The sequence below is a fragment of the Dermochelys coriacea genome, chromosome 5 (assembly GCF_009764565.3).
Source record: "Dermochelys coriacea isolate rDerCor1 chromosome 5, rDerCor1.pri.v4, whole genome shotgun sequence".
Classification (NCBI taxonomy): Eukaryota; Metazoa; Chordata; order Testudines; family Dermochelyidae; genus Dermochelys; species Dermochelys coriacea.
Genome location: NC_050072.1, coordinates 19565132 through 19579163, shown reverse-complemented (window position 1 = coordinate 19579163; position 14032 = coordinate 19565132). Strand labels below are relative to the sequence as shown.

The window sequence follows — 14032 nt, the reverse complement described above, 5'->3', positions numbered from 1 at the left end:
CATTTGTCACTGTCTGAGATAATTGTATCCCTTTACAGTATAGGATTTCTGTGCTCAATCTTCCCATTCTATTGAGAAGTCTTCTTTTACAATGTGTTCCTTGCTTTTTTGTGAGTGTGACATGCAAAAATCATTATCGCACAAAAGGTCTGATAGCAGCAGTTTTAATGCGTCGAATGTCAGTGCCTGGTTTTGTAATAGCCTTAAAGATAACAATGTAGGGACTCAGAACATTTGGGGAATGGAATATGAATATATTTCATTTTGAATCCAGTCTTCAGGCCCTAAGCAGACGGTTTCTGAATTGGGCACCCATACTCACATTGACTAGTAATTTACTACTGGAGCAGGTCAAAATTTTCTAAATTTGAAAATTTCAACTAGCATTTTTGATGAAAATTCAATTTTTGAGTAAAGCCCTAAAAATTTGCTACAAAATATTTTCAGGCTTTTTAACCATCTGTATTTACTATGTGGCTAGTCCCATTGGGCTACCTAGCAAAATCGGATCCTCAAGGGATTTTTGTTGTGTTTAATGTCCAGCAAGTGCTTGAATATCCCTAAAACGTATTCTTGAAGGCAAACAGAACTATTTATTGCTAGTAAATTCCATATATCTAGAAGAGACACTTTTGTAATTAATATTATTTGTGCACTTAAGATCAGCTGTATTCAGAAGAAGACCTGTGATCTTTTTGAACAGCATTGGGTAAAAAAACTTTTCTGAATAGAATACATGACAACATTGACTAGAAGTGATGTTTAATCCTATGCATAGTATTGCCAATGTGTTTTTCAAAGGTCCAAAGCTATGCAATTTTTAAGCAACCAGTTATTAAGATAGATTTAATATAGTATATGCAAAAGATTACTTCAGAATACCTGTCTGATTCATGTATTAATCCTCCTTGCTACTTTGACTTCTAATAACATGTTTTTATTACATGATGCATTGCAATATACAGCTTTTCTAATAGAAACTTTGTGTGTGTTTCCCCTTGAGACCTCGGGTTCACAGTAATTTTGCTATTAGAGCAGTCACATAATACTGCGTTTTATTTTTTTACAAGATTGTAAAGCTTCCAGATATAGTGAAATGATGAACAGTCACATAGCTCAAGAGGAATATGAATTTTTTCCAATAATGTCAATACTTCATAGTTTGGGAAATCCATCTACTATAAATACCAAGTTGAGCTAAGATTTCCTTCTACACAAAATCATAACTTCCATTCTACCTTCATATTAAGTGCTGTCCAATCAAAAAGAGCATGGTTTTATAAGTTTGGATTCTAGTATAAGAAGTCTGGATTTTTTAATGGAATGCTTTATTATAGATGTGCATCCAGTGTCCTGTCATTTACATAGAGTAGGTGTTCTAGATTTAATTATAGCTATTAAGATACAGGTACCTGGGAATTTATTCAAAGAATCCAAGATTTTCAATCTGAATCACAGAAGTTAGAAATGGAAAAGAACTACTTCATCATTTTGTACATCCCACTGCCCATACAGGATTGTTCCTACAGGAATTGCCGAGAGGTTTCTAAGGAGTTAAGTATAACATTGGATAGATATATATACACCAGACCCTCGCTAGAATGCAGGATTTGGGATCCATGTGTGGTACCGCGTTATAGCGAGGTCCACGTTAAAATGAATTGCAATTAAAGTAATTAAATTTGGGATCCATGGCCGCAACCGCATTATATGCGAATTCATGCTATATAGATGCGCCTTCTAGCGAGGGTCCGGTGTATTCTTCAGAATAGTTAGGAACCCACACCATGAATCCATCCGTCACTGGGGTAGAAAAAGCCTTTCATATTCTCTTTATTATATTAGCAGAGGTATGTTAAATAGAAGTATAGCTCAAAATTAGAGCAATAACATTTGCTACTCATTTTCAAATCCAGTTGTAAAGTAGAGGAGTCCTAAGCTTCCAAGAAGGCATTTTCTCCTTCATCCCACCTAAACTTGGTCATAGTATCAAAGGAGCTCTACCTCCCTCAAACAGAGAATCAAAAGCCATGGACTATAGCATTTCCATCAATCTCTTCAGCCTCTCAGACTGCAATAGCACCAGCTTCCTACCAATCTAAGCAATGGCCCTTATTGCTGGCAGGGCAAGGAAACATCAGTGAAGTTGTGCTGTCACTGAGCAATCTATTAGCAACATACATGAATGTTAGGGCTGCATTCTGAGATTGATATATGTATTCAAATCAATCTAATTTGGGGAAAATAAGAACTGGCTCAATTTTTTGTCCATCATGCTAACTGAATCTAACCCTTTATTCAGGTTCAGAGTCATTTAACTATTTCAGACAGTGAAGCCCAGACAACAAATTTTTCAAACAAACCATCCTCCTCTAAAGTTCAGCGAGAGCCTCGTACCATCCTCAGGTCTCAGGTTTCCATCCATGCCTTTATCCTCTGGGCCTATTAATGATTATAGAGACCTAGCAACAACAGTAACACTAAACACTAAAATAGAAAGCTTTGTGAAGGTGCTCGTGCCTTCCATCACACGTCATTCCTCCTCCTTGTCATTCTGCTACTTCTACATCCATGTTTCTACCCCTGTACTGACCATCCCAATCTGATTTGACTAAGGCTACATCTGCACTACAAACTAGGGGTGGGATTCCCCTGCTGGTGTATCCATATTTGTGTAGCTCAAAGCTACGCTGCTGTTGATACTCATGCGAGCTTGTTGAGAGGTAGTGTATATATACGTGAGCAGGGGAATCCTTGTCTGGCTATGCCAAAAGAAGGACAGGAGACATATGATGTGGTGGTTTAGTCAGGCTGCAATGTTGTTATTAGATGTCTGGGACTACCCGGTAGATAAAAGTGTGCCGTACAGGTAGCCCCGTGTTTATTCTGTAATTACCAAAAGGGCTTTTACCAGCTCCCCCTCTTTTTCCATCCAGGTCCCTCCAGCAAATCCATTGCTGGGACCATACCATATTTCAGGGGCTCCCACCAGCTCCCCTTCTTTTTCCCTCTAGGTCCTTCCAACAAATCCATTGCTGGGACCTTACCATCCATCACCAACCCCCTCATAGGAGGGTTAAGGTAGGCTATTAGAATGGGGGGTTGGCTCCTTGCCATACCAATCATAGGAATCCCCAACCGGCCACGGTTCATTCCTTTAATTAACACCTCTTTCTTAAGTCCTTCTGTTTCAGTCTTGGTCCATGTAAAAAGGAAGGCTTTAGATGCTGAGCTGCCCTTTTAAACCCTGCATTCCCAGGGGATGAGTCAGCAACCACGCGGATGCCTTTTTACAGCAGTTTTCATCTCTCTCCCCCTGCCCCTGCCAAACACCCACCCCCACGCCCCGCTTAAAGGTGCAGGGCCATCACACCCCTAGTTCACAGTGTGGATGTAGCCTAAATATACGAGAGTGTGTGTGTGTTTTGGGCACTCTCAGGTATACACTGGTACTACCAATAAATACGAGCATTAATTTACGTTCCAATGAATATTAGAAAAATGTATCCACTCTAAAGCTTGTACACTCATCAAGATGGACTTGGAGGTGTAAGAATGAAAACAAGCATAAGGATGAGCATTCCCTGTCTTCTTCCCCCTGCTTTCCCATTTAGAGCAGGAGCTTGTCTTATTTGTATGAGGTGCTTTGTTTTGTTTTGTTTTCTAACAAAGCATTCTTGACCGTGTGTGGTTTTATTCAGCTAGATAAGGGCAGTACTTTTAGTTTTGGATTCACATATAAATGAATCAGCCCCAGTGTTTGTTTCCCAAAATGTCTGGGAAAACACATTCTTAGGGGAATTTTTCTTGTGACCTCACCACAAAGCATAGCCCTAGTGCACCTCCTTATTTTTCATATAGCGTTCTTCTGTGTAGGGCACGACTTAAGATACCAGTGGTGGTTCTTTACAAAAGTTGGAGTTACATTCCAGTTGTTTAAGCATCCCAATTTCATTGTATAACAAAACAAATAAACCTACCTCATGTATATCTTCAATGTGTAATTAATTATATTTAATATATTAAATTGTTAATAATTACTTTATATTTTAATGAATGAAAAAGGAGTAAAGGGAAAGAACAATAATGCAGGTCATCTGCTTATCTGGGATGTCATGAGTTAACTGTTCCTTTCCTCTTGTACAATTTGGTGTCTGTCCTACATCTAGGGATTGTCAAAACAATCTCTGTGGGCTTGGTCCTTTTACCCCTGAAGTCCATGGGGCTCAGTGTGCTAAGCAGACACCAAGCTGCTGTCAGACCATAGACCATACTGAACCTCTTATTAGGACCTTATGTACTCCTAAAGAAATTAGCCATGTCTGTTTTCACTTACTCCCTTAAGGGTAGAGATCTTCTTGTCGTCTACAATTTTCAGTCAGCACTATCATCATAATAGCTAAACAAAAGATTAGTTTACATTTAAATAAAATACTAATTTATTTGAGAAATAGAAAGAAATACACAATAGCCCCATTTATTTATAGTAATCTCAGGCCTGGTCTACACCTAACACTTAGGTCAACTTAGTTACGTTGCTCAGGGGTGTGAATTTTGCACACTGCTGAGCAATGTAGTTAAACCAACATAAACCCTATATTAGACACCACTAGGGTGACAGGGGAGTTCTTCTGTCGACCTAGGTACCACCTGTCAAAGATTTACTACAGTGGAGGAAAAAACCCTTCCATTACTGTAGCAAGTGTCTATACTACAGCAGTGTAGCTACCAGGCTACAGTTGTTCCACTGTAGCACTTGTAGTGTACACACATCACATTTACTCTCAGACTATGAAATCTTCTCTTTCAGGAACAGATCCGAGTTCAAAGTCTGGATGTGTCCAGTTTGATCTCTAGGGCAGAGTTATCTGTCAGTTCCCTTAGCTTGTTCACCTTCTCTACTATCTCTCATAGCTGCTAGTCTTCAAAGTTCTTGCATGCAGTATATAGTGGGAATTCCTTTGTTCTTATCAATAAGTAGTGTAATATTGGCAACTTTGTCAGAGTTTTGTATCTGTATATGCAACCTTAATCTTAATCAGTGGGTTAAATTCTCCTAAAGAATCTAAATAGTATATTTGCAAAAAAAAAAAAAAAGGAGTACTTGTGGCACCTTAGAGACTAACAAATTTATTAGAGCATAAGCTTTCATGAGTTACAGCTCACTTCATCAGATGCATTTGAAGTGAGCTGTAACTCATGAAAGCTTATGCTCTAATAAATTTGTTAGTCTCTAAGGTGCCACAAGTACTCCTTTTCTTTTTGCGAATACAAACTAACACGGCTGCTATTCTAAATAGTATATTGTGACTCTGAGAAATTGCTCTCCTTATATACAAACGGTTCTTTGCGGTTAACAAATGGGATTTCCACACATAGGGAGACAGCAAACTATTGGAGTTCATATTCTCTGTGAAGATCTGAAACAAGAGTTTCTCATTGCCTTTTTTTGAAATAGAGAATCACTTTCTCTAAAACAAAAAAATCCAGAAAGAAAGTACAGAGTATTTAGGTTTTGATTTGTTTTATAGTTCACTTTCTGAAATATGTGACTCAGTGTCTAGATGTCAGTCTGAAATTATTCAAATTACAAACTTTTAGGTTAGAATTTACACCATTTACATTACATTACTTAAACACTTATCTCTAATTAACACCAGGTCTTCTATTTCTTTACATTGACTATGTTCTATCTATTGACTTTACATTTTTTGTTATTAAGTGTGAGTGTAAAAACTTCCTACTTTCCACTGTAATTCACAGGAATAAATCATAAAACTTTGTATTTTTTGCAGACCTAATTTCAAACTAAGCTGAGATCACAAATAAACTACTGTTGGCCTATAAGCTTACTTTTCCCATGTACAATAATGAGTAAAAATATTACCAAAAAATAAAGCAAGCGAGGATGTATGTGCAAGCAACACTATAGAAACATTTCTAAATTAAGTTAATCTAAATCTCCTTCAGCTAAAGACATTAGCCCTTGAAAAGGGCTTTAACATTGGGGAAAACATTCAGGTATACCTGAGTTAAAGATAAAACTGTTGACATTTCATTTGTGTTTCTTACATTTTTTAGAACACTTGCTAATTACCAGAGGTGTATTTTTTGGTACTGCAATGATAGAGGCAGAGCTGTCACTATGCTCTTATAAACTGAGATACAGAGCAGTTCCTTCTCACTTGATATTCGCTTACCTAGTCAAGTTAAAACGTACAAGCTATGATATTCCCACTTTAATTATACCTTCCATGTTGTAAAAGGAAAATAGATTCAAAATACTGTTCTTGTTCACACCAAGTACTCTTTTTTTCCTGGAAGTGATTTCAGGACAGAAAGAGGTTCAACCACTTGGTGGCAGAAACAACTCCTCTGATGATAGAGGGAACCATGTAGAATGCTTTCAAGTTTTGAGGTGGAGTCAGGTAACATGACAAGGAAGTAAGTATCAACATTTTTTCATTTGGAGCGCTTGTGCCTCCAGTTGGGTAGAGGAGATCTTTTTCTGGTGGAGAAGCTACACTTCATAAGGGAGATTAGGCATCACAAATTGGGGATGATGCTCGTGTTGGATGCAGGAAGACTTCCCTTTTGTAATCTTGCTGCTCGTGGGAGGGTGAAAAGAGCCATTCTCTGTTTCCACACAAAACCTAGGCTACAGCAGATTGCTGATCGTACACAATATCCAATGCATATCTAGTTTAAAATGAAGGTTTACTCCCCTAATGCCCTTCTGTACCTTTTATTTACTCCTTCAGGGAAGTCATGATTACTCATGATGCAATCATCATGATCCGTTTTTGTCATGCCACCGTTGTTTCCCTAGGTGTGGGCTTTGATGTCATAAATACATGTTGATGACTTCACTGAATAAGCAAGCAATGGGAGTGAGTGTGAGGCAAAGATCCAAAAATTTGCAATGCTATCTCTGTTTTGTTTAAATACCCCCTTTTTCTCACGTTTTCTCTAATATGAAAGTTTATCTTTAACGATCAGGTGTATGTATGGTGCATGAGTTTAAAATTGCTCTATAGTGTTTTTAAGAGGATTTCTTACTTTGCTACTTTACTGATAGTTGCCCACCTTTCATAGTAGAGCAGTGTAGATGAAAACACATTTCAACTATTGCAAATACTTAGAGTTTTAGAACTTGTGCTACCTATTTTATCTATCTGGCATAATGACTAAATGCATATCCCATACATTTTCTAGTACAAGTCTGTAAGTTCCTTTCCGATATGTGGGATGAGGGGAACCAATGGACATAAAACTGAGCAGAGGATGCATGAGGAAAGCAGTGTCTCTACATCATGTAGCCTATGAAAGTCCCTCTAGTGGTATGACATACCACTGGAGATCTGTGAGATTGAAAAGGATGGCACTGGAGCATGATCACCTTCTAATTGATAGAATTCCAATGGGAAGTTTGTGTTGAAGTTAATGCTAGAGAGGCTAGGGTGCAGGCATGATGGCTGAGCCAATGATCATAGAACTGAGGTAACCATTACTCCTGGGGAAATTCTGCGGCACTGCAGCGCAGCAGAAAAATATCCCCAATCCCTGCAGATTCCTTTTGCTTCCATACAGAAAATGGCTTCTGCAAAGAGAAGCTGCACCAGTACTCACTCACCCCTCCCTCGGCAGCTCAGAGGCCTCCTTTGGGCAGCTGGGAGGAGAGGTAAATCACTGGGGGGAGGACAGAGACGGAGTTCCCCCTCCCGCTTCCCTGCACAGAACAGCCGGGGCTGGGCATGCTATGTGGGTGGAGCAGGGTTATGAGGCAGTGAATGAGGCTGTTTGCAGAAACGCTGCTTAATTTGTTGCAGAAGTTGGAAGATATGTAGTGAATGAGGGAGAGAAGAAAATGTCTGGTGTCACAGTTAAGGCAGTTGAATGCTGCTCTAAAGAATTGGATTCTATCCTTGCCAGTGCCACATAGTTCCTATGTGATGCTAGTCCACTCACTTAAATCAGATTTTCCACAGTGGTCATTAATTGTGTGTTCCTTATTTTCTGGGTCTGATTTTTAGAAGTGCTGAGCACTCACAGCTGCTGTTAAAGTACACTGACTTTCAGAGTTTTGTTTTGAACATATGTGCCATATAATGCTAAGTACACTGAAAATGCAGGTACTTTTGACTTTTATCTCTCTGTTCCTCAGTTCCTCTTCTGTAAAATGGGGATAATACTAACTCATCTCACAGGAGCATTGTAAAAATAAATTTATTAGTATGTGTGAAGCATTCTGATATTGCAGTGATGAATGCCATAGAAAATCCCACAAGGAAATTAATAATTCTTTCTTCAGAGCAAGATCTAATAGCCTGCAGTAAACAAGGCAAAGGGCCACACATTGAATGAAGAGAAAACAAAAGCAATAGCTGGTCGTTAAGTGAGCAATGTCCAGCTTGTGCACTGAATGAGGCAATGAATAATGCAATTTTTTTGCATGTAATGTATACAGCATTTATGCTTTTAAGAAGTGCTTTGGGATTCTTAAAGAAGAAAGGTGCTGTGAAGTGCCATAATGTATTTATTTGGAATGATTTAGAATGTAAATATGGTAAGCTTTCATTGGTAGAAAATATGATTCTGTATTAGAGGGTAAAGAAAAGCAGCCATTTTTGAACACAAGATTACATATTACATAGGCTTATATGGTTACGAACTTCATATCTTTGACTATTCTTTACCATTGACTGCCATTCATTGAGAAAACATAAAGCTGTATGGTCAAGTAGTATGAAATATGCAGTATATTTTAAAAGCCCCAAAGATGTCAAATTTATATTTTGTCACCAAAATCGTAATATGAATATGTTTGATATCTACCTTAGCAAACAAATTAATGGCAATTAAAGATTAATGTGATGTAATTAGCATTATAATGCAATTAAATTATGACTAAGTGGACCAGGAATAGAAAACTCAGACATCTCACAGCCTGTTTTTACACTCAATCTTTTGTTTTTCAGCAAACAGAGGAAGTGGGGCAGCAGGCAGCTCACAGACTGGTGATGCACTGGGGAAAGCACTTGCCTCTGTAAGGAAATATTTACTTTGGTTTACACGTTTACCATTTTTGAAGTGTGAACTTTAATCAGCAATGGATGCCTGGATTTTAAGAAGATGAACAGCAAACAGGAGAGATTTGATCTCAGAGGTCATCAGCTTTGAGTTACTATCAGTTGAAATATTTAATGATCAATGTGAAATTACATTTAAAAAAAGTTTTAGAGTTAATTTTATAACAGAAAAGAAATTAATGACTGGAAATCGTATACTGTTCTTGGGCACTTAATGACTAGGAGCCATGTCCTTCAATCTTTCATACACTTCACTTATCAAAAACAATGGGAGGGAGGTTGTCTAAAAATCAGTGATAGATTTAGTTCTGTGTTATCAAATGATCTGCAAACAGTATTCATCTAGATTTTCTTTTGCTTTCAGATTTTATATTTTCCACCCTAGTTTCCATCTATTCCATTACAGTGGTCACCATTAAAAAGCCAGCATTAACCAGCAGCTTCCTCACAGTGGTCCCTGAGGTATATGGCACATTTCCTGTTCTAAGTAAAGGGAAATAGTGATGCACCTCCGTTATCACTGTGCAGTTACTGTTGCATGTGTTGACTTTCTAATAAGGACCAATGTAAATTATTTTCTGGGCAGAGTGGGTTCCACTGAGTTCTCATGAGAGTTAATTTTTTTGCATATTCTGCAGATGTTTCATTAAAAAGATGAAAAAATAAGACAATAGGTTGCCCGGAATGACAGATATAGTACAGAATCCACTTTTAAATGGTTCCTGGTATATGGCATACATGATTAACAGGGGCAGTCCCCATTGTGCAAATTCAGTGTACTGCATATCACTGACTCTAAATAGCAGTTAAATGGCACACCCCACCCATTCAAGTCGCACACCTGGTCTTGTCTTATCATACTTATTGACAAGTGGTCTTTGGTGTTTGCTGTTTAAATTACCCACTGTGCAGCTATGCTGTCCGTTGTTCCCTTTGCTCTATTTGGGCTGCTAAAGGATTTAATTTTACCATAGTATAATTTTCAGAAATGTAAGGCTTTGTACAATGCTCATTCTTAAAGCAATCTGTGAAATAAAAACGTACACACCCACCATCATGTACCTTAAAGAGCCTGTGGCAATCAGAACCATCTCTTAATTGGCAAGTGTCTGTTTCCATTAAGATGTCTCAGTTAAGAGAATTCTAGTGTTTGGCTTCCTACATCTAAGTTTTGTCTTTATTTAAAAAAAGTTAAGATGAAAGTAATAGGCTTTATAACCTGTCCTGCTTTCATTTAAATGGACTGAATGCATAAGAATTCCATATTTCTTTCTGCATCAGTTTGTGATGGCTTTAGATTAATTCTTTATCATCTTTTAAAGATCTATTCTCCAGATCACACCAACAACAGCTTTTCATCAAATCCTTCAACTCCTGTTGGTTCTCCCCCTTCTCTCTCAGGTATTGTTATTACAATTCTATTTTACTGAACATTTCAACATATTTTTGGTAGGAGGTATTTAAATAAACTCCTGCTGTAACTGGATGTGTGATTTACATCCAGACAATAGCATCAAGCTATTTTCTTATAAATACAACGTCCATACAGGCCAACTATTGTACTCACTGAGATGAATGGAAATACTTTATAAAAGACATATTTTGGTCAACATGAAGAGAAGGTCATAATGACTTTTAAATAGATGCCTTTACCTGCTGCAAAAAAAGCAGTGTTAATAGACACCCATATTCTGGCCCCAGGCAACCCCCATAAACCCTTGTGCAGATTGTTCCTAATGTTCCGAGAGAGGGTAGACATGTGTAAGGATTTAGACCACACCTCCTAGCTCACAGGCCAGGTCACTTGTGAAAGGAGTTATCAAGATTTTACACAGTAGCCTTTCTGTACCTTTTGGGGGAACCGTATTCCCTCAGTCACTCTATTTTCCATGAGTTTTCTTGCAGGGTATGTCTGCCCAGCAAAGAAAAATCCGTGGCTGACCCGTGCCAGCTGACTTGAGCTTATGGGGTATGGGCTGCAGTGCTGTTTCATTATTGTGTTGACTTCCAGGCTCAGGCTGGAACTTGGGCTCTAGGACTCTTTGTGTTGGGAGGGTCCCAGAGCTCAGGCTCTAGCCCGAGTCCAGAAGTCTAGACAGATATGAAACAGCCCCACAAGCCCAAGTTAGCTAGCACAGGCCAGCCGCAGGTTTTTCTTTGTTGTGTAGACAAAGACCTCAGGGTCCTAAGCAAAGTGCCTGCCAGAACTTGGCCCGTAAAATGTGGCTGTGTGCAAAGAACCATAGTAAGCTTAATTCATTTATAGTACACAGTGAAATTGAGGATGTCCTTATTCTAAAGATACAGATATTTTGATGGTATAGTTTTATTTCTAAATAACCCTAGTAGTTGAATTTTCAGTGTGGGAGGCGTATACTAGCACTAGTGAAGGCCTAAGCTGAAAAGGTTCAGAGGTAGTTAAGTTCTAATGAGCATCAGAAATTGTAGGCACCTATATGAAGCTAATTCAGATTATACGAACCTTTGAGACTTTCCCACAAGAGCCTTAAATACTCCCTCACCATATAACTATATCTGAGAGGCTCTTGATCTAACCTACCTATGTTAGCTTTTTGGGGGACTCAGCACTGGATCTGTTTCAGTGCTGACCAGGCATCCTGCTGCCCCCCTCTGGTCCTATGAGACCAAGGAATTCATATGGGAAGGTCCTGTCAATCTCACATAGACATTTTAAAAGACACTGTAGTTTATACTCCTGAGTGTAGCACAGTATTTTTAAATCCTGGAGTAAGAATGATCTGTCCATCAAGGAGATTATCCCTTTCTCCAGAACTGCTAGATCTTGTATGCTCTGAGGTGTCACAGTGCTTCAACAATCTTGGAGGCACACACCCCAAAGTACTTTTTGAAGAGACAAGATTCCAGTGAAAGGGTTAATGGGAGTGAGAAGTGGGCTGTCCAGCCAACACCTGAAGGCAAGCTTTGTCTGAAGAAAGATAGCAGGTCCCAAAACTTTTCCTTGAAGAGAAAAGTTCCACTGGAGAGGGGTAGGAAGCCCTTCCTCAAGAACACCTGCCATTGAAAGTGAGGTATTGTGGTTGTGGTAATATTAATCAAACATGTCCCCCAAAAATGCACCAAGAGGAATGGAGGACTGCTGCCTTTCTCCAACATCAGGCCTTCTTTGGGGATTGGCTACCTCCTTGACCAGCCCCTTCCCCATCCTGGAGTAAGACCCAATAAAGGGTTTAGGAGGACAACAGACAGTCCTTATTTGACTGAACCAGTCCCTGTCCCTAGACAGCACCCTATGTGATACATTTCTTTTAGGGGGCTTTACCATCATTTCCGTCTTGTACTATAAAGAAAAGATTTGAGTTGAAGTTGAGGAAAGCAGTCATATGTTAAGCAATATAGATTGAATTTCTTTCCACAAAGTTTACTTGATAAATAGATCCAGGGATCAAAGTCAACACAAATAAGTGACATATGTTCAAAGGAGAACTGAACTGTTTATGCTTCACGATATAGTGGGCCAGTCAGAAACAATATGAAAGTCCTGATTGTCTTTCATTATCCTATTCAACGATGCAGCAAAGTCACAAGTTAAAGACAGTGAAAATCTATGGAGACCAGAATTCAGTAGCGAATATGCCAGATATAATCAAATTTAACACCATTTTGTCAATATGGCATACTGAGAGGCTAGAAAAGGCCACAAGATCAATCCTGGCCTGCCCTTCTAAACCCAGAAAATGCCACTTAACTTCAGTTTTAAGATTAAAACCCTAATAGCTCCACCTTGAATTCCCAGGCTTGTTTCATAAGAGCGTTCAAAAGATTATATGTTTCAGACAAAAAAGAACTAACAATACAAATGATCTGATCATAGTGCCATAAACACAACCTTCTGGGGAAAGTATTTGAACCAATATTTCTGACCTCAAGTCTAGTGTGCCCCTTTAATAGTGAAAGATCTTTCTTTAAAAGAAATGATATTGCAAAAGTTGAGACCTTGTATATTTCACACTTAAACCTTCAGCAGAAACAGATTTGCTTCCACAGATGTAAACTAATATAAACCAAGAGTTTTGCTGTTAGCTCCTTTTAAGTTCTGTAAGTGCAAAATAATATCATCTGCCTTAAGAAGGTGCACATTTTAGCAGTTAAATGAGAGCATCTGTAGAATGACAAGTTGTAACTGAATTTAGAGCTAGATATTCGTACAGTAACTATTGTTTTTTAATCCTGTTTCTTAAAAAAAAAAAATTCATTAGTTTGGTGATTGAATGATTTGTTCAGTGGCATCAAATATGTCTTGAACCATAGCTAGGATAATGGGCTAGTATGTGCTGGATTTACATAGAAGTCTAGCAATCCCCTCTTAGCACTTCTGAAAATGCTACTTCTCCTTTTACCAGTGAGACATTTCCTTCTGCTGGAGCCTTTCTTAGCTACAGCTGCCAAATCAATAAAAACCTCTATGTTAGGAATCAGCCTGGGGCAACTTTGTGGCCTGCGTCTCCGTGCTTCACTACAAAAATACCTTTTTTTTTTTTCATCCATGTATATTTTGGAAGTTGTCCATATGTCTGCCCTATAGTCTATCTGGAAAACAGCATTTACATGTCTACAAAACCGTCCAGAAAGTTTGAAAGACATTTTTGTTTGCATAGTTCTAATGGTAATTCCCATTTTACTATTAGCAGGCACAGCTGTTTGGTCTAGAAATGGAGGGCAAGCATCATCATCTCCCAATTATGAAGGTCCCTTACACTCTTTGGTATGTTTTGATTAGAGACCTCCTCTGCCTCAGTATTTTCCATGCTGTTCTTTCCATTTCTCATCCACACTTCTCACACAGGTTTGCATTTGTTAGTGATTACTGTGCCCTTGGATGTTTACACTGTTTGATTGTTGCTAAGTTAGTAACGTGAAGGCCCAAACCTTTGATTTGTGATATTTTGATATTAACTGTTACT

The 14032-nt window shown here is 38.5% G+C and overlaps 1 protein-coding gene across 1 annotated transcript in view; it reads left to right on the top strand.

Moving 5' to 3' along the window:
* Window positions 1-14032, top strand: part of TCF4 (transcription factor 4) — a 324640-nt gene that overhangs the window by 279820 nt on the left and 30788 nt on the right. The window contains 3 exon segments of the mRNA XM_038402319.2: window positions 8979-9046; window positions 10412-10490; window positions 13757-13833. Coding sequence (XP_038258247.1) covers window positions 8979-9046; window positions 10412-10490; window positions 13757-13833 — 224 coding nt within the window.